This window comes from Camelus bactrianus, chromosome 12, assembly GCF_048773025.1.
Source record: "Camelus bactrianus isolate YW-2024 breed Bactrian camel chromosome 12, ASM4877302v1, whole genome shotgun sequence".
Classification (NCBI taxonomy): Eukaryota; Metazoa; Chordata; class Mammalia; order Artiodactyla; family Camelidae; genus Camelus; species Camelus bactrianus.
In genome coordinates this window covers 44,480,347-44,502,687 of record NC_133550.1, presented here as the reverse complement: position 1 = coordinate 44,502,687, position 22,341 = coordinate 44,480,347, and the positions used below count along the sequence as shown (strand labels likewise).

Here is a 22,341-nt window from a genome sequence, read left to right as displayed (position 1 = left end):
GTTTAGGTCAGACACACCCAGAGACACTCACCAGGCATTTACAGGAATTTTTACATAATTTTTCTTATTTAATCCTCACAACAACCCTGTGAGGTCACTATTATTATTCTCATTTTATGGAAAAAGGAAGCCAATTCAGAGGTGAAGTAACCTGCCTAAGATCACAGAGATAAGCAGATGTGGAGTCAGGATTTCCATCCACTCATGCACCCATCCACTCATCCATCCATCCATCTAAAACATACTTAATGGCACATTCTATGGGGCAAGCACTATTCTAAATAAGGAGAACACAGCAGTGAATAAAACCAGTTTCTTCTCCATGGAACTTACATACTAGTGAGGGGGAGACAGTCTATAAACATGTAAGTATGTAATATGTCAGAAGGTGATGAGTGCTATGGAGAAAAATGAAACTAGGTAATCCCTATTTACAGAATCTTGATGGTAAGAATTACTGTTGTATATTGGATGGCTAGTTAAGGTTTCCCTGAGAAGGTTAGACATTTGAGCTAAGGCCAGAAGGCAGTGAAAGGATAAACCATACAGGTATCTGGGGTAAAAATAATCTAAGTAGAAGGAATAACAAAACTTCTGAGGCAAGTATGTGTTCAGTGAATTTCATCTGCCTCCAAAGCGTATGTGCTTTATTCTACACCAAGCTGCCTTCTCCTACTCCATCAGTGAGAGCCAGTAGAAACATGTGGCTGAAAAGTCAAGTAACTAATAACTGAAATAAAAATTAACTTACCAAATAGGTTTGCTTATTAATTATTCCTTTTAAGATTACAATTGCAACTAAATAAATGAACATGTATTTTTAGAATAGTTAAAAAAAACAAGAAACAATATTTTATAACAACAAGATCAAGAGCCACATTCAATTAGGAAAATAATGTGGTCATCTATGTAATGTTACGTTTAAGATCTTAGCAACAAAACACCAAAATAAATATAAAATAAAACCTTATTCTGCTGCACAATTTCTTCTTCCAGACTACTGATTGTATGCTCATATTCAGAAATCATATTATTCAAATATTTTATTTCTTCTTTATCTTTGACTAATTCTCGATTGAGTTTAAGCTCTTGAAGACGGAGTTCTTCTATTTTTGTATGCCAAGTGATTACCTAAAGATTTATAAATTATACATACAAATGTAAATTCCATACAAATAATGTATTTCCCCACTGAAATGATTTCAATTCAAATTAACAAAGATTTTATAATAAAATAAGATATAAAATTATCCTTGAGGGAGCCACAAGGAAAAGTCTACTTAGAGTTTTCTTAGACTTTTCTATTACATGGAATCCTAACATAAAATATTTTCAAATTATGTTGGAATGGATATTACTAATATTCACTTTCATTTATTCATTTACTTTCATATATTTATTGAGTCTTTAGTGTATGTATTTATTTGCAACAATAGTTTTACTTTCAAAAATAAAAGTCCTAAATATTTTTAGCCTAGAGAAAAAAAATTTACTTCCAAAATAATTATTTTTCATTTAATTTCTTCCAAATGAGGATAAAAATAAATTATACTTAAAAAAGTAGGCCTTCTACTTGTAAATAATTTTTAAAAGAATAATTTCCAAGAGTAGAATTCAACTACTACAATATTTAATAATAATTATAATTAGTATTTAATATATAAACTTTTCTGTAGTGTTTAAAATTCTTTGATATCGTACAATCTAAGCATTTCTTCTGAAACCATTGCTTAAGAGTCTCATTTTATTTACAAATAGACATTCAAATAGCCCAAACTCCTAATTTATAAAATCTAATTTAATAATGGGAATTTTGGTCATATATTAAGCATTTTTCATATAGGCACACACTAGCTTAAAATTATCATGAAACTCTTTTGACAATACTGAACTTAAAATCAATGATTTACCTTTTGGGCTCCCCTGGCATCCTTCAAAGTGCTTATTAACTCTTCCAGTCCCTTTAACTTTAATTCCAGCTCCAGTGTTTTGTTCTTCATCTTTCTATATTCTTGTTGAGAATTCTGCATTTCTTGCATTATCTTAAGTTTGTCATTTTGTAGCTGAATCATTGTTTTAGAGAACTTTTCCTGCTGCGCCAAGGGTAAAGCCCCACTGAACTGTCGCCGTAGAGACTGAATTGTCTGGCGCAGGTGTTTTGCTCTGTTTCTCCCCTCCAAACGGGCATAATAGAGAGCTTGTTCTTTTTCATCAAGTTTCTGCTCTAAGCGCAAATTATGGGCCTCAACCTTCTGCAGCTTAGATGTAGCCGACTCCAACTTACCAAGAGCAGTAGCCTCACTAACTTGAAGAGAGACAATGTGTTGGTGCAGCTTGGCAATTAGTGTCTTTTCATCAGACTGTGCCTGATACAAAAAAATACATGTTTATAGTAAGTTTCAAGTTTTCCCAATGAAACATATCATGGATTTCAAATCACAATTTACTAAATAAAATTTAAAACAGAGTGCTACATGAAATTCTACAAACATCTAACCTTGCTTTAACACAAATCACCGAAGAAGTGAAGAAAAAGACCTAGAATCAAATTCATTTAAAATCTGTATCTGGCATCTAATCAAGTAACAGCTGGAATATTATTACTTTTTAACTTTCATATGTAAATAGCAACACTAATACAGTACTAATGTGGACAATGTGGGTTTTTTATCCTAAAAAATTTTATATGAGAATATGTGAGAAACTACATAGAAATGCAAGAGAAAATATTGTTATGAAAGACTTATATTTCTCCTCACTGTCTGAGCTTTGATCAGCAGCCAGCACAATGCATCTGTACGTATTTAAATGCTTTTCTATGTTATAAATGGAATTTCCAATTAAAGAGGTTTTCTGTTCGAGTTACAATGAACAAGAACAGGAGCCACTATTTGATATGCCCTCTGATTAAAACTACAAAACCATCCCAATCTCCAACATACATTTGGGAAAAAAGAAAAGAATCCACCTAGAAGAGCCAATATCACACATACCTGATAGTCTAACAGCTGCATTCTGATGGACTCTACTTCCTTTTCCCTGGACTGTTGCTGTGCATTCAAAATTTCAACTTGCCTTTTGGCGATATCAGAAATCTCTTTCAATCTAGGAAGTGGTAAGATACTTCAGATATGATCAGGTACATTTTCTATGTAAATAAATATCAGAATTTCAAAATTTCTAGACCCTTGGTAAAACCATTAGTTTGCAGCATCTCTTCTTGGAATGAAATGAAATCCTAAAGCAAAATTTCCTGAACTGTTTCATGAAACTTCCATGAGAGGTTGACAAGTGTTCTATAAAAAAAAACCCTCCATTCCTAACATTCTTTCCCCTTGAAGATTCATACATTAAATGCTCTGAGAAGGTCTAAAGTAAAAAACTATCTCCATCTCTACATTTACAGCATTTTCCAATGTATATGGCCAAAGTACTCCTCTCTCACACTTTTTTTCATGAGATCCTTCTTACCATGATATGGTATAGCAAGAATAGGGTATTAAGTATGCTTACTTGATACAATTGTACAGTTAAGATCACACAAATTTAAAATTCCCAGGTTCCCTAGATCAACTAATGTTCTGATTTGCTTTAATTTACAAGTTACCAGAAATGTGCAGAAGAGATTATACATTTACTATAATTACAAAAAAAGGTGGGAGCATGATAGTAAGTTACTAAATTTCCTATATGACTTCTGTGATAAGATTAAACAGGTAAAGTAAAATGCATTTTTACTTTGGGCTGGAATAATTTTAGTCCAGTGTAACAGATAAGTCAGGTTTCCTCATATTGATTAGAAACTCATTGCACTTATCTAAGTTTTGGCGAGGTAAAATATAACAAAATAAATAATTATAAATTAGTTTATTTCGAAAGGTGAGGATCATGAAATAAGAGGAAGGATTAAAAAAGGAGGCCTTCAGAGTGAAAAGGGCTGGGAATGACTGCCATAAACCCTTTTTACTAATTATTTGTGCTTGACTGATCAACTCAGGGATCCTCAATACTTTTCTGATGAAACAACACAGTGACAAAGGAGAGCTGGTACACAGCATCTACCTGGCACACAGTAGTTCCTCCTTATATACATTTTGAATTCTAAGAGAATAAACTGTTCCCACATGTAAAATGAAAATGACAGTTATTTCAGGGTCATTAAGTTTAATTAGATGAGTCAATATCTAGCAAAGTATATAGTAGCTACCCAATAAATGTAAACTAAATCAAACTCTGAAATTTTCCTTATGTTTATAGCAACCTTATGAAATAAGAAGGTATAGTATTACTCCCTTAATAAGTTAACTTAAGTTTAAATAAATTAAACGGCTACAATGCTTCCATCCAAAAAAATACTAGTATGTGGAAACACTGGATCTCATAGGGTCTTGATTCCAAGTTCAGTTCTTTCTATAATACTATTCCTGGACTCTGAAAAATGTAAATCTTGAGAAGTTATATTATTCAACTCTATTCTTATAAAAAGAAACTAAGATCAATAAGTAAGGACATTACACCTTTACCAGTGTAATTACCTCTTAAGCATAACTAGAATAGACATATTAATCAAATGACTGAAAAGTGTGCATCTACTTACTTTGACACTTCCACTTTCAGTTCCATTTCGCTCTTCTCTAATTCTAGAATCCGTTGCCTATCAGCATCACTTACTGCCTTGCTCACGCTGTCAGCTAATTCATCTCTTAACATCTGTTCCACTTTCTGTGCTTCCAAATTGATTTTGGTAAGCTAAGAAAAAGTAACAAAAAATGTTCAGAAACATCAGTTTTTGGCAAGATTTTTCTTTTACAATATTTTACAGAGTACTGCAGCCCTCTTTACTTTGCATCAGTCCAAACACTGAATTAGGTGTGAAGTATTAAGAATAGACTGAAGAGGGTAATGGAAGGAAGAACCAGGAACAAATTATGAAAACTCTAATTATACACAAAACCACCAAAAGTCATTTATATTAGTCAACTCACAATCTACTAATATCTGAATCTCTGATATCCTCAACTTGCTTGAAATGCCATATACTCCTTATATTTTACTTCAGTGATATCATCTATAAATAAGTCTAACTAGTTAATAAAATCTTATTAATACTTATTTAATGATTCAGGTAAAATAAACACAATGACATAAATGCTTTGAAAAATATACTAATTCTCTAGGTAAACAAAGATTGAAAGAGTGCTACTTCATCATAAATTGTTGAATATTTGCAAACTATATTTATTGACAGCCAATGTAATAATTCTGACCATATCAAAAAAAAGTCTAAAAATTCCTATTAGAATGAAGTCCCTGAGAGCAGCAATTACTGTCTATTTTATTTTGTGCTGTAACCCCAGTTTCCACACGGTGTCTCACATATAATAGGCACTCAATGATTGTTAAATGAATAGTGGTGGTAATTTCATTATTAAGCAAATGACATCTTTTTGCACATTAAATCTAGTAATGCAATACTGGTGAGAAATAAGAACTCAATCACAGTAGTATCTGCTTTCTTTTTAAACATTTCAGATTTTAAAACACATAATTTATCTACTACATGAAACTCAAGCACTATATTAACATGCTACTTCAGAGTTACAAATAAACCTCTTAACAATAATACTATGTCTACCATGACTAATTCTCTACTCTCTAACTGCATGATAAAAACTGTATCAAACCTCAGCAAATTTGGTTTCCAATTCAAAATTACGTTCCTCCATTTGCTTTAACGAAGTCTTCACATGTTCGTACATTTTTTGAGAATGTTCAGCCCGCTGCCTTTCATTTAATTCCTTCATCTCCAGCATAGTGATTTTTTTGGAAATAGAAACAATCTCACTGTTGGTTATTGATTTCTTTGCCTTTTCCAGGTTAGATTCATTTCCTAAATGCAACAACAGTATAGTCAATCTCATGCTGTTCTTATCAAAATTTTATTTCACATATTTTAGACATTGTATAGACGGAGGCAATCTGGTTCCATGGAAAACACATGAGTATTCTGAATCATGACAGACTTGGATTCTAATCTTAACTCTATTACTTCTAATCTGCATGCTGCCTATTCCATTTAATCCCTCTGGAACTTATATTCTTCATCAAATGATAAGAGAAATTATTCTTCATAGGATAACAGGCATACCACATTTTATTGCGCTTTGCTTTACAGAGCTTTGCAGATACTACAGGTTTTTTGTTTGTTCTTGTTTTTATTTAAATTGAAGGTCTAGGGCAACAACCCTGAGTTTAGTAAGTTTATTGGTGCCATTTTGCCAACAGCATTTGCTCACTTCATGTTTCTGTCATGTTGGTAAGTCTCACAATATTTCAAATTTTTCCAAAATTATTATATTTGTCATGATGATCTGCGATCAGTGATCTTTGATGCTACAACTTAAACAAGCTGAAAGCTCAGATGATGGTTAGCACTTTTTAGCAATAAGGTAGTTACAAATTAAGGTATGTGTGTTGGGTTTTTTTAGACATAATGCTATTGCACAGTAACAGACTACAGTATAATGTAAACATAACTTTTATACGCACCAAGAAACCAAAAAATTTGTGGAACTCATTCACGGCAATATTTGCTTTATTGTGGCGACATGGAGCAGAACTTGCAGTATGCCCAAGATATGCCTGTGTTGAAATAACAATGTAACAGTGTACTGTAGGATGCAGTGTAGGAGGTGTCATATGCAGACAATCAAAAAAGGGCAAATTGTTTTTTTAAAAAGGGTAAATAAATATATTTTGTTAACTGAAAGGAGATAAACTATACAAGAAGCAATACAGTGAGGAGACACTACTTTGTGACTGTAAGTGCAATAACTTTGTTTTTAAAGTCTCACAGAGTCAAGCTGAAAAGTAAAATCTGAAGCCATGTGATTTAGGAATTCCACCAAATATCTTCCTTAATCCTGATTATTATCTGGCCTTTGTATACATCTAATGTCAAATATTTTAAATTATTTTATTAGTTATTATAACCTAATCTCATATGTATTGGTGTATAGCTTGTCTTTGGATACAAAAGTTTGTGGTTAAATGAGAAGAGAATGAAAAGTCCCCAATTTACCATGAAAAGGCATCATGTAATACTGTCATTAGTCACTTAATCATTTTTTGAGAAGAGAAAACTAACATTTTGCTTTGCAGGACAGACATGCTCAAGGAAAAACACAAACTTTGGTAAAGCATTTTGTATTTGAGAGTCAGTTAATCTATGTTCAGGGAAGTCAATTATTTTAAGGAACTAAAGCAGTGATACACCTTGTAAATAGTCTTCTGTAACACCCATAAGGCCCCCTCCTATTCATCCAGCTTCACAAGCTTGAGTTTTATACCTGAGTTCGCTCAAAGAAATAGATTATTTTTGAAACCAACCAACCAAAGAAAAATATTTTGGTGTCTGCCTCAGTTTTAAGAAGTACCTCTTTTTGTTCTGTATGTATCTTTAAATAGTACACAATTTTAGAATAGCTGCTGTAAGCAGTGATCAAATAACTAATAGTAACAGATTACCGAAAGAAGCTAAAAGTGTTAGTAAACAGTCCATTACTGAATAAAGACTCATTCGGGCAACTCTAAGCACCAGAAAAAAGAAAAAAAAGTGTACTAAATATAAATATAAATCTACAAAGAACATAAAACCTTTTCTTGATTTTATTTTGTGCTAAACTCTGACAATGAAGAGAGGCACAGCACAGGGGTTGCAGTGGACTAGCCATCTGTTACGTTCCTGAGTTTGGAGTGTTCCTAGAGAGAAGGTAACAAAGAGTCCAACACCGATCAATTCCTACATGAAAAAAGCTAGTAAAGTGACACTTTTAAACAAAGATATAAGAGCAACAAGAAATAAGAAAAGCTTTTAAAACTTCAGTGATACATAGCCATGTATGGGAAAGATGAAGGTATCTGAAAATTAAGAAATTTCTATAATGAAGTTAGCACTCATTAAAGAGACATATGGTAAAATGAACAAAGAACATACTAAAACTGTATATAATACTCTTTTCTAAGTTAAAAAGGTCTCTTCTTTCAGGTAAGAGCCACATGAAAGTTCACTTTTAATCTCTTAATGAATTAAAAATTATATTTCTAAAAGTAGCTTATTTTAGACTTCTCAAAGTTAAGCCTCTTTAAATCATATGTCTTAGTTACCAATTCAATAGTAACAGAAACCTTGAATAGCATTAGAGCTCTATGGCTGAGAAAACAAACAAATTTAAAACACCTTATCCACAGGAGCAAATTTATTTGAAAATTATAAAGCAAAATGAAAGCGAGATAAGATTATTCAAATGTTGTGAACTAGGAAAGTCATTTGAAAAACTAATATGGAAAATCCTAGCAGAAGCCACAAATATTTTAATACCCTTTGAGATAATAATATCTCTGTTAGATATACATGAAGACATTCATTTCAGTACTAAGAGCAACAGCAAAAATAAGAAAAGCTAATGTAAATCACTCAAACAGTAAAATACTGCATAAATATTTATAAGTATGATGAACAAAACATGAAATATTTTGATATCTACTAAATAAATACAGCATATAATGTTTATTATAATTTAAAGTATATAAAATACGTAAGTGTTTGAAGGGAATACAAAAAAAAGATAATATAGTAGTGGAACTATGGGCAATATAAATTATTTCCAATTTTTTATGTTTTTTGGTGATATTTTTAATTGAAAAATATCAAATGATATATTTGTAATATTACTTTACACATAGTGAAAGAAGTCATAATATTATCATTAAAATACAGATATTTCAAAATTATCACCAGTCTCAATTGTTAAATAGTTCAATATAGCTAAATGCTTAGTCAAAAATTTTTAACACATATTATTTCATTAGAAACAAATCTAATAACTAAAAACCAAATTTTGGTAAAGATTAGCACAAGATATTATTCATCAACTGCCTGCTAAATTAAGCTGTTAGGCAAAGAGTTCATTTTTATCAAAATACTTCCTTTTCATCTGGTATAGAAAAGGAACTTTAAATGAAAAATATTCACTATTAGATCTTCATCATTTTATATTCTCAGAGTCACAGTACTTACCTAATTTACTTTCTTGTTCCCAGGCTTGTTCAACAGTGTGAAGTTTTTCCTTGGTAATCTCCAGCTCTTTATTTATAGACTCCACTTGTTCTTTTAGGGATGCATTTTCACACTGAATAAAACAAACATCACTGACAAACTACCTGCAGTTCAGACTAATACCACAGAAGTGACATTGTCTTAACTTTATATAATAATCTCTTAAAGCTCACAATCTAGTGGGTTTTCTTTTTAATAAAATGAGAAGCTCTTGTACATGTAATACATATATATATACACACACATACATATATGTTGTATATACACGCACATATATAAAATATTACTTAAAAATAATCATCAAAATCTAGTATATTCAACATGTGGCCCTGAACTGTTGACTTCTGTGATATTCATTCTGGCCAAGCTGGAATACTCAAGAGTTTCACAACCATCACAAACCAGTGCTTACCTCCCTCATTCATACAGTTACTGAGTATCCCTACCACACCATTAGTGACAGGTGCTGGATGCTTATGATGAAAAGAAAAAGACAAAATTCTGGCCTTCATCGGCCTCACCATTTGGTGTCTGTGGGTATGTGTGTAGTAGGAGTTGGGGAGAGTGTGGAAGGCATCAGGCTGTAAACAGATAAGCAAACAAAAAAATTCACTAAAAACATCAATATCTAGAAAGAAAGAGCACAAAACCAAAGAATAATAAAAGGCAGCATATCTAAATACTGAAGAAGTGGTATTTAAGCTGAAATCAAAGGTAATAAGCCAGTCCTAACAAGAAACTAGTCATGGAGAGAACTGATGTGCAGGTAAACCCAGGCGCTCTAAGTGGGAAGAGTCTGAGCACACTGAGCAACAATAAGAGTGAGCAGTGGAAAGGGATAAAACTGGAGAGAGAACAGGGGGCCATACCAGGCAAGGCATGGTATTATGTCAAGACAAGGAACTGAATTTTAACTTAATGCACACTAGGAAATCATTTAAAGATTTTAGGAAGAAGTTTTAAACAACTATCCTGAATGAAATGTGGCAAATAAATAAAGGGGTAAATAGAAAAATGAGAAATCAGTCAGGAAGATATTGTAGGGTCCATCCAGATGAGGGATGACACCAGCTTAGATTACAGTTAGAGCAGTAAAGACGGAGGAAAGAGAACACATAGGTTAATTACATTTGGGGAAAAAATGACAAAGGAAGAGAAAGACTAGAGAATAACTCTAAGATATGTGCTTTAACTTAGTAGATAATAGCGGCATATATAGAAACAGGAACAACTATGAGAGAAACAGACATCAGGACACCAGGAATTCAATTTGGATATGTTAAACTTGAGATTTCCTTGAAACATGAGTTGTAAAGTAGGTAATTCCATACAGTAGACAGAGCTCTGAGAAGTCAGGCTGGAGACATAAACGTAGGGGTTGATACATAAGTATAATATTTTAAGCTCACTTATTCTTAATTTTAACAAATAGAACGTCTACCATATGCCTGGTATTCTAAGCACTGGACTTCAATGGTAAACAAGCTCCATCCTAGAACTTGTGTTTGTTTCAGTGGAATAATTGGAAAATAAGCCAATATACAACACAACGTCAGTAATAAGTGTTACGAAAAACAATAGAACAGGGGATGTTGATGGTGAAAAGGAAGATAAGGGGATAAAATGTGACTTTCTGGTAATGTGCACAATTACAACCCTGTTTTTAGATACTGTAATTCATAAGAATAAAACAAAAAAGGATTTAGGGTGTTTTAAATACCTTGCTACCCTTTATTTTTCTCTTACTTCCAGATTCTATTAAAGGATAACTGTGGTCTTGCACCAGATCTCATTTTCATCAGCCTGCTCTGGTATTGCACTCTTACTTACTACCATTCTTATCTCTGATATTCAATCACTCCCTCCCTAAATTTTATTTCCTAAATTTTATAGTGCTAAATTTTATTTCTTCATTCTCTCAAATTTCACTGGTCTCTTTTATTTAAAAAAAAAAAACTAAACTAAACTAAAAAAAATAAAACCCACAGCAAATCCTCTTAATTCTACCTCAACATGTATCTATTTCTCTTTTCTTCTATTATCAAATTTCCAGGTTTTATTGTCTTATCACCCACTCAGATTTTGTATTTCCTTACCACTCACTCTATATTTTATACTGTAAAATTTGACTTTCATCACCTTTATTCTCATGAAACTTTACTCTCAAAAGGTACCAATGATTTCTCAATCACCATTCTGATGATTTTTGACTAGCTCTACACTATTAATTAATCCCTGAGGTTAACATCTGTTAACTCTAACTCTGTGCCAAACAGGAGGTACCAAACCCATAAAAATGAATTAAGTAGAGTTCCTGATACCAGGAGGCTTATATTACTGTGGGGGAGGCAGACATACAAACACATATGATATGATGTGATATAAACAGCAGAACTATTTATAAGATATAGAACTAATATAGACAGAGGGAGTGAGTTAGTTCTATAAAGGATGCTACAGAAAAGGAGATAATGCCTGAAAAAAATTCTGAAACATAATAGAAATTCCCTAAGCAGATAAACTTGGGGGGGGGGAGGGCTTTCAAGACAAAGAAAATTGCACATACAGAAGAATATCTGTAAGAAAAAAAATACTGTGTTGCAGAAAACTGGTAGCTCAGTTTCCAAAACATAAATTGTGAAACTCCGTAGCATACCACAAGAAATGACGTAAGGTAACTGCGACTAATCACAAAAGTCACTTATTCTTTAAGTGACCGGCAGCTTTTGAGAGGTTTTAAGCAAGGGAGAAACATGGCCAGATCTGTGTTTAGAATTATCATTCTGGTGGTAGTAAGGAGCATGTAACACTGGAGAAAAGGATATGGGTAACAACTACTACAATAAAGATAATAAAGAATAAAGCTAAGACACTGTCATTCAGAAGAGATATATGTTCAAAATTATAACTGAGATGCAGGAAGTAAAGGAGAGAAAGGGATACAATACAAATACACTTTTTTTTTAAGTTTTTAGTAAATATGAAAAATATTATCTGGAGAAATAAATTTTAAAAGTTAAAAATTACACATTGATATGTTATCTACAGATTTCTTACCTAGGATTTTCTAATGCTAAAGAAGAGTGGAGAACAGACATGAAAGATGGGAAAAAAGAAAATAAATTTTAACACACCTAAATATTCAGAATTTTCTATAAAAATTATCACAATCATCTCTCTTTGGCCAAAATAATAAGTAAACTGATCATGATTATTTCTAGTTAGTATTAATAAATAATGACTCAGATAATTTTGCAAGAGTCATTGAAAGCTATTCAGAATGTTTTCTGAATGTGTAGCCCTAAGCGAGTGTAAGCTTGTGAGCCAAAAGAATTAGATCTCATTCCAGTCCTATGAGAAGATCATAAAAGAGAATGAGCCAAAGGACATAAGCTTTTATTTTTATGAAGAAGATAAACAAACTTGGGAGCTTGCTTTGCCTACTGTAACAGGTATGGAGGTCAAGTGGCCTGAAGAGAACTACAAAGGGTCTGGGCCATAGTCATAGATTCTTTGAATTGAACTAATGATACACTATCCTACTCTATCTCTACAATTAGAAAGCACAGGGATTTGCAGAGTTCATCCATGGTCCAGAAAGAGCAATCAATACCTCATCCATTCTTGGCTACATTCATCCCAAAAAACTACGGATGATGAGGAAATGATTTGCACTGGGGTAAGAGAAAGGAATGGGTACTTAATGATGCTTCCTCTTTTGATTACAATACCTTGTTTCATGTTCTTTTTTCTTTTTAAGTGCCTGGCAGAAAGCGGTTTGATTCAGTTTAATCATGCAAGTGGGCTGAGGAGGATGACCTGGAGGAAGTCATCCAGAAATCATTCTGCACCTACAGTAAGATATCACCAGAGAAGAATGGCTAATATCTCAGGGTTTAAGGATCACACTTACCTCTAGGTGTTCCAAGTTATTTGTTCTTTGAACAAGCATATTATCTTTTTGCAAGATGTCCCTGTACTTAGCAGTCAGCTCATTGTATTGTTTATTGGCCAATTCTAGTTCAGACATAGAGACACTATTATCAATAACTTTCTGGAGTGCTGCAATCTTGAAAGAGGCCATTTCCTATGTAAATAAGGATACACTGCGTTAAGTTGGTATATTTTTTCTAGTGAAGCATTAGCCACTATTGAGAAGGATAAGATAATATAACTGAAGGAAAACTGGTTTTAGAATCATTTAAAAATATATAAGATTTCTCATGTAAGGAAAAATATTGCAATAATTATCAATTTCTTTCACATAATAAATAATATTATTTGGAAATTTTTAATCATAATAAAAATAAAAACAAAGTGAATACTTTTATAACTCCTGTCATAGTTAATGAAATTCAATTAATTTGAGAAAAGCATAATATACACCAGCAAGAAAACATATCACTCAGAATGTATCTAAGGATGGCTTTTCTAAATTCATAAAATTAAAAAAAAAACTTGTCTTTTGACAGCTGAATGGCAAAATTAGCATTACTATAGGTAACATTGACAGTTCAGCCATTGCTGTTCATTTATAGTTACACAGATTAGCTTAAAAATATAAGAAAAAATTTTGTTCTCAAGAAGAAAACATTATTTAAGAAGAAAAAGCTTCTCTGCATCATAGTTATCTGTAACAAATAATATCAAAGCCTTTAAGTTACTTGGTACATGTTCTACTCTAGCTACAGAGCCATAAAAAGTCATTATTCAAAGACATTATCCAAAGAGTGTAAAACAAAACTTATGAAGTGAAAAAGATTAAGAATTTATGGTTATAATTCATTCCGAAGTATAGTAATGAGGGGAAAATATTTCTAATAATGCTCAGATCTCATTTTGACAACTTCTCTATATAAATAAGTAACCCTTGGAATTCACTTTCACTTTTTCTTTGCAGTGGGAGAGATTATGTTCCCCATCCTTAAAAATATCCCTTTTTTTTTGGCTTTCCAATTGTTGTAACAACAACAACAAAAGGCTGAACAACAGGTTGAAGAGGGAGAAAATTGTAGTTCTTTCTTCAATTCTATCTCAAATACTAGCTATACTTACTTGTAATACCCCAAAAGTATATTTTACAAAATCTAACACAAAAATAAAGACAAAAACATTTCACACTGAAAACAGGTTTATTAGCATGACAGTTTCATCCATTACTATATTTAAAAGGGGATGGTAAGGAACTCAAGTTCATTTTAATTTTACTTTGAATTTTTCTGTCTATATGTTCCCATGCAAATTTAGACACAAACAGGAGCATTATTTCAAATTATTGTACAACATTAAAAAAAGAATAAAGACTTTACAAACTAAAAAACAAAAACAAAGACAAATTACTGTACAATATGTTATCACGACTATATATCCTTAGTGAGAGATACTCTAAAGAAAATAAGAACTGTAAAGAAATTTTAAACTACATATGGTAGCACTGCTATTGTTATTGTTAATCCCAATATAAGAATATTATTTTCAAATTAATGTATGAATATTGTAGTATAAAACTAATAATTATTTTAATGTTAGATTTAATGTTATTTTATTGAAGATTTCCATGTTTAAAAAAAAAAGAAATATAAGGCACAGAATCAAAGGTTAGTAAAAACTCCAAACTACTTACTTACCCTAAAATGTTAAATTTGAATAGAAAATAATAATATGAACTCATGGTTTAAGTCTATACATATTTTCCTAACTTGTTTCCTGGAAGGGACTAGTAGCAGTGATACTTCAAGAGCAAATGACACCTTGTACCGGTGGTATCTAAGTGCCGTCTCCACTAAAAAGAACTAGGGCTCTTTAGAGAAGTACACAAGATAAATCTTGGACATCATGTTGTGCCAGAAAACAAACCAAGCTTTGCAGCCTGGTTCAAAGATGATGGATTTCTGTCAAAGGGACACAATAGACAGCTTTAAAGGGCTCCCATTGGCCAAAGTGGAAACAAAAGAATAATGGCTCCAACTGACTTAAAACACAGTTATTTAAAAGTGTGTGAGTCTGCTACAATACTTAAGAAAGAGAAAGCTGGAGGGTGCAGCGGGTGGGAGGGGACAGGCAGAAGCAGAGTACACCAATTACGTATTTTGAAAACTGTCATTAAAAGGAAAGAATGAAACTTTTATCTTTCCTTTCAAGTAAGAACCATACTTCAAGAAAACCAAAGAGCTTGGGCTAATGAGGAAAAGCTCTTTATTTTACAAAAGAATATCTGCTAATAAATGTAGAGAACATAACTAGAAAATCATGATTTTTGCAACTCCTAATGAAATAACTGGGTCAGCAACAACAATTAAGTGGATGCTAAAACCATTAAGAGAATTGATGAAGAACTGGTCATTTGAATGGTACCAAAACATCACTGAAGAGTTAAATAAATCACTTAATAATAGGGATACATGGCTGTCTCCCCCTTAATAAAGTAATCAGGCATGAAACATGGGACTACTAGACATTCTATCTCTTGAAGTGATGCAAGTACAAAGCATTACTTACAGAGTATTCTTGCCAAAAATGTTTAACCTGAATATAACAAAGGCTTCAGAGTTAAGTTTTAGAAAATACAATTGATAGAGGAAGAAGTAAAATTATGCTAGAAAATAATCAGATAAATATTCAATATTTTTCAGAGAGAAAAAAAAAGGCGGGGGGGATTCTGTATTAAAAAGATTTGTGACATGTAACATTCAAATACAATGCAGGGTCCTTGACTGGATCCTGGGACACTGAGGAAATGTGTATGGTCTGGACATTAGATAATACAAGGTACTGCAGTCAATTTTGTTAAGCATGGTAAAGTCATTGTGGTTATATAAATAGAAAAAGACTTTTTTAAGAGATGCACACTAAAATATTTAAGGGAGAAATGTCTGTAATTAAAGTAGTCCTACAAAAAACAGATGATGCAATTATAGCTGCATGTTAATAAATGTTAACTATTAATTCAGGTGATGGGTACTCATCATACTATCCTTTCTTCTTAAAATTTGAAAATTTTCGTAGTCAAAAAAATCAGATGTACCTTAAAACGTTGCAAACGTCCAATTTTCTCACCGACTTCAGCCTCCATTGATATCAATTCATTCTTCTGTTTCCCGTTTTCTTTTCTAAGTTGTCTCTCCATTTCTACTAAAGTAGTATATTGCCTTATGAGTGACTTTTCATTCACTTGCAAGACTGTGATCTTTCTACTGTTTTCTGAGAGTATTTTTTTCATTTCATCTGAATCCATCTGAAGAGCACTGAGCAAATTCTGCAGAAAGTCACATTTTTATTACTTGTTGAACCTAGCTATCTTAGTTTGTATAATAGTGTATATTGACTTTAAAAGCTTTTACTTACATTATATTCTTTTACTTTTATAGCATCTTGTTGGATTTGATCCTCAAGTTTTCTTTTTTCCTCTTTCATTGTTTCAGATTCTGTTTTCCAGGTCTCCTTTTCACTTAAAAAAATAACAGCACAGTAAACCTAATATAATACTTAACTATAGGAAGAGACAGCTTTAGATTATGGAAATTTAAAGTTTTCATAAAACAAGATAAATCATAACTACTCAATATCTGATAATATAAGAAGTCAAAATTCCATTTGAAAGGATTTATCCTCAAAGGTACGTTTTCATTTAATAAATGCAAGGTAAAGAAATTACTTTATCAAATTATTTTCATTATTCTATGAATTATCAGTCTACAACTGTTACACTATTAACAACTGCAGCTGAATCTTAAACATTTTATTAACAAAAAAACAGAAAACAATTAGGAAAATAATCAATATCCCAAACTAATTCTAGAAATCAAGTCACAATATTCTGACTCTACTCTTAAATTTGAGTATTAATACTTGTGAAATATTTAGAATACCAACAAAGTAAGAAATCATTAGACTTAAGCTAGGTAAGACGCCGTTGCCTACCCAAAAGATATTTCATAGTCACCTGCAATCTGCTTGGCATAAACCATTACGGTGTCATCATTCTTTCTGCCACTGAATGGTTCAAATTTAAACAAATAATTAGTATAGCTTATTAATCCAATTCTAGCTAATTAGATCTAAATCTGCCAGAAGCCTCTGGAAAAATTTTTAATGTAAAAATAAAAAGTTACGTGGAAAAAAAAAAACCCTTTCTTCTTCCATGGGGATGGTTCCATCTTCCTTGAACTCCTTCATCTATTTCACAACCATGATAGGAGATAATATAAACTACACTATAATATTCCCAAATACGACCTACCCTATAATTAGCTTTGGGTTTCTTATTAGATCAGATAATAATCAGCCTTAGTGTTTAAATCACCTTGATCAGGTATTCTAATTACTAAGGATATTAGTCCACTGGTACAGATGAGATGGCAGAAATAAGCAGAAACAGGTCAGTTCCCTATGAAAATAATAAATAATGATGACAGTGATGAAGAAGAATGTTGCTAATAGTATTTACAAAGTGTTCATATGTGCCATAAAATTCATAAAATGCTCATACCTGGGCATTTTTGCATAATTCACTTAAGATTCATAATAACCCTATGAAAAAGGTATCATAGACTTTTTAGATAAAGAACTAAGATAAAATGAAGGTGAAGAGGCATGAAGAAAAAATATTTAAACATTTTTATGTTACTTATCTTTAACAAGAATATGCAGCCATTATATTTATAAAGTTTTGCTAAAAACTATACCTCAGATATTCTTTATATAATAAACTTTGTTGATGACGAATTACTGCAAATTTTCTGTTATAGTCTTCAAGAGAATCTTCTAAATTCTTTAACTTATTTTCTTTATATTCTAGTTCCTAAAAGTTGGTTTAGAAATTAGAAGAAAAAAAGCATCAGAATACATTTTAAATCTGAAGGTATAATATATTCTGACAAGATTATAGAAAAATATATAAAAGAAAATATTCAGCAAATCCATAAGCAGTATAGATCATTTCTCTGATTATTTTGAACATCTTAGTTTAAGGCATACAGAATTAAGCAATATGTGTAAAAAAGAAGTGCTATAAAATAGGTAAAATTATTTTCATCATATATGACAGTTACAGTAACCATACAAATTATCAGCTACAGTAGTTACAAACAGACCCCGAGTTACCGAGCTACTCAGCCCCAGACACCCTTTTGTGAACATACACATTCATACCTCCACCCAAATTATCCTTTCCAATTACTTCATTTTGAAGATGAGGAAACTTGAGACTTAGAAGGATTAAGTAACTTACTCAACATTAAAACACTCATTAGTACCACACTTGGTAACCATTTCCTAAGCACATATGCCAAGCCTGGGGCTAGGTGCTTTACGTATTTACAGATCCAACACTGAAGTTCAGGTCTGTCTGACTCCAAGGACCTTGCTACTTCCGTCACTCTATGCTGCCTTAGGTTTGGGAGTCCAGCACCTGTTTTGCCACTCTTAACAGGTTTTCAGATTCCCAGTTAATGTTCTCTAATCTACTACAATGCTTCTCATGCGTTTTTGTATATAACGATGAAAAAACAAATATGAATCTTATCTCAAGCAACATGACAATGCCATGCTGATATTATTGACAGTGTTCCTGTCTTGGAGAAAAATAAAGTCATGAAGAGTGCTAAATTTAAAAGTAATGATATAAGATGATTTATAAATTAATGTTCTAGTAAGTAGTTAAGGTTGTCCCTCCCTGACAATGTACAAATTCCAATATTCAAAAAAGATTAGTTAATGTAACTTACAAATACATATACAAGTACTTGATATTCATAACTCAAGTATATTCTCAAATGGACTATCTAGGAGAAACAGCAGTCATTATAATCAAAAATGTATTTTCATTGGTTCTGAACACATTTTTGTAATGGTATTTGCAATGTATGTGATGTTGTGGATATTCACATTTCAAATGAAAGAATGAAAAGCATCTCCCATTAGGCCATTTATAATGACCATAATATAAACAGCAAAACTGAGAAACACAGGGAAGGCAGTGCCCTTTCTAATTTGCTAATGGATTAACTAACACTTTACAGTGTAAAGGGAAGAAAGAGATAAAGGACAATTTTGTTTAAAAGTTTCTTCTTGTAGTTAACACACACACAAAAAAAACAACTCTAACCATTACACTAAAAAGCTGTGTCAGACTTTATTCACTTGAATTGCTTTTCCAACCAGCAATAGATAAGGGTTTATCTTATTTATACATTATTAGCTTATAACACCTGCATGTTATTCTACCTGTCAATAGCATATTTCATATGAATGGCACACATGAAGATGTGTCAGCATGCTTCTCATTCAGATGAGTGGAACAAATTGCTTTTATTCATAACATTCCATCTAACAACAAAATCCGTTACATATTTGGCAGGGGGTGGGTATAGCTCAGTGGTATAGTGCATGCTTAGCATGAAAGAGATCCTGGGTTCAATCCCCAGTGCCTCCATTAAAAATATTAAAATGAAATTTTAAAAAATATATCTCACTGTTAATATTCTAAGAACTCAAAGGAATACATGATGATTAAATTATAAACATACTATTAATTATTTTTGCTATTCACATATAAAATTTTCAGTACCTGTAAAATATGTATTAAATATTCATTCTGAGAATTAATGATACTGGCACTAGATGGTGCTATTCCGTCAGGTAAGTCTAATCCTTTAAAAACAACATTTGATCCTTCTGACTGTCGTAAAAGACCGGTCTCTTTTTCAAGATGATCTATCTGGAAATGAACAGTTCAGAAATGAGAATTACATCTCTTACACCTAAAGAAAGACAAATTTAAAAGCAGTAATTTATACCACCTACTGAATATCTTTAAAAAGTAAGTAGATGAATGCTTTGCTAAGAATTAATTAAATCATATTTTAGTTTCTACTTAGAAATGCCTATGTATATATGTAGAATTTCCGTAGCCCTTTATATTATAAAGCACTTATTTTTCCACTTAATATTTTATGCAAAAATCTGAACAGAAGCTTTCCTAATGTTGAAAGAATTAATTCAAGGGACATTTTCTCATAAAATAGTCATTTAAAAAAAATCAAATGTTTCACATTAAACTTTTGTTCATAAGCTTAGCATTTTCTTTTATTTAATACAATTCTCACCTTTAAATTTGCTTTTGCTAACTGCTGAGAGTAATTTATAGCCTCCTTCCGAGATTCTCTGAGTTCCTGTCTTAATTCTTCATTCCTTCCAGTAAGTTGATCAACTTGGGCTTTTAAATGCAGATTGGCATCAAATATTCCTTCTGTATTCTTTGATTCTATAGCCTAATATATTCAGATTATATTGAAGAAATGTGAAGAAAAACACCAAAATCATAGTAAAATAATCTACCTTTAAGTAAAATTCACATTTTAGCATTTTACTATTCTCATTGCCATGTGTAATAAAATACGCCAAATCTATTTCTTATTTATAAATTTAAATTTTTAAGACTCGAGTTTAAATACATCAGTATTGCTAAGCATAGTAATCACTTCCTTATAGCAATTAACAAATATCTAGCTAATCCAAGCAGACTGGTAGAACAGAAAAACAACTGGACAGTAATAAGACGACTGGAGTCCAAATCTGAACCAATCTCTTACTAGCTGGGCACGTGACTTAAATTCCTTACACCTTAGTTTTCTTACCTTAGTTTCCTTATCTCTAAGGAAGAGAACTCTTTCTACTTCTCAAGATTTTTATATAGTCAAAATGAGATAATTTATATGTAAATACTTTGAAACTGTACAGCACCTGAGTTTAAAGCATGAGCAAAGGAACGAAATAGCTACTACACTCAATTAGGTAAATTTTCAGTGCTTCCTCTCCACACAGTTGAAGCATACATAATAACAAAAGCAAAGTATGATAACACAGTATTATCTAAGAGTGCTGGATAAGGAAAAATAATATGACAAATACTAAAATATTATCAAAGAGGATTCACTGGTCCTAATTCTCCAACAATGGCATACATAAATATACCTACACCCATGTATACATCTACAGAATACATACATATAAAATATTTGACTTTTAAAAGAATTGTACAGAAATGAAGGCAGAAGATAAAGAAGGAAAGGTGAGTAAAAGCACATGTAATCTACTCAGGAAGTTGATCTGGGATTAACTTAGGGCAGTAGATTTGTAAAAGCAAATCTTTACCCCAAGGAGGTCAGAACAGACTACGTGGAGTAATAAGCTATACTAATTCAAAGGGGATAGCAGAAAGACAGAAGTAGGCAGAGGAGATACTCTGACAGATGGCAAAGTAGTCTAGTTAGCTGTCTTGCTGAAAAAGAGCACCATGTTGACTCTACGGCCTTTGGTAAAATGAGATTGAATTAGATGGTGATTAGGGGACCTGAAAAATATACTGTAGCAATAGAAAGTGAATTGAAGTGTGTAAACTGAAATTATCTGATCCAAAGTGTAACTGATTCCGAAGATTTCTTAGAGGAAGTATCGTTAAGTTATTTGTTAGTATCAGACAAGGCACGTCAATCAGAAAAAAGAAAAAAATAATAAAATAACAACCCAGAACAGAAGCAATTGAAATCTATGGAAGCAGCACTCCGGGGACGGTCAGAGGCTGTCAAGTGAAACAGAAAAAGTCCAGGTTTTCTAAGCTATTCATTCTGCTTCTATTTGGTCACTAAGTAGTTTTCCTTGTATAATACAGTTTGCTCTAAGATACAGAATTAGTAATGGGTTGCATCATAGACAAAAGATGTTCACATAAGAAAGCATGAAGAATCATTTAGATATTCAAAATTGCAGAGGCAAAACAAAGTCACTAACCAGAGAAGGAAAGTCAGAATGAATAACAAACATATAAAGAGAATCAAATGGTTTTCATAAATTTTGACAAATCATTTTCTTGCCCCAGAAATTTTTTAACATACCAGTATCACTCTCCTTCTCTGGTAGCAATATGGTATTGTTTTAAAAAAATAAAAAGTATTCAACGATTCACTAGTCATCATTAAATAGGCAACTCAATGAATAATAAGAATTTTTTTCTAATCAAATCAATCACAGTATAATAGTATAATAATGCCTGTTAAATATGTTCAGATTATGTAAATGACATATTTAAATATTAAGAATCTAAAAATGTATATTTTATTCAAGGTTATAACAGACTCTCATTAATACTACAGAACTCTTAAGACCCTATATGATAAGTATAAATAGAATGTCATTTGATGGTTAAAATCTTTCTTGTAGCAATG

At 31.8% G+C, this 22,341-nt stretch overlaps 1 protein-coding gene across 7 annotated transcripts in view; it reads right to left on the bottom strand.

The window, feature by feature from the left end:
* The window catches only part of CEP290 (centrosomal protein 290), an 81,999-nt gene that overhangs the window by 33,165 nt on the left and 26,493 nt on the right, over nt 1-22,341 (bottom strand). For all 7 annotated transcript variants that reach the window (XR_012510792.1, XM_074375316.1, XM_074375314.1 and 4 more), the window contains 12 exons: nt 20,224-20,388; nt 19,686-19,835; nt 17,803-17,918; nt 16,463-16,565; nt 16,143-16,373; nt 13,032-13,205; nt 9,080-9,191; nt 5,685-5,890; nt 4,598-4,749; nt 2,994-3,105; nt 1,911-2,366; nt 967-1,131 (listed from right to left, as the gene is read on the bottom strand). Coding sequence is in view for 6 of the 7 variants with exons in the window: in XM_074375316.1 (XP_074231417.1) it covers nt 967-1,131; nt 1,911-2,366; nt 2,994-3,105; nt 4,598-4,749; nt 5,685-5,890; nt 9,080-9,191; nt 13,032-13,205; nt 16,143-16,373; nt 16,463-16,565; nt 17,803-17,918; nt 19,686-19,835; nt 20,224-20,388 (2,142 nt within the window). In the remaining variant the exon portion in view is untranslated. The remainder of the gene's footprint in view (nt 1-966; nt 1,132-1,910; nt 2,367-2,993; nt 3,106-4,597; nt 4,750-5,684; nt 5,891-9,079; nt 9,192-13,031; nt 13,206-16,142; nt 16,374-16,462; nt 16,566-17,802; nt 17,919-19,685; nt 19,836-20,223; nt 20,389-22,341) is intronic.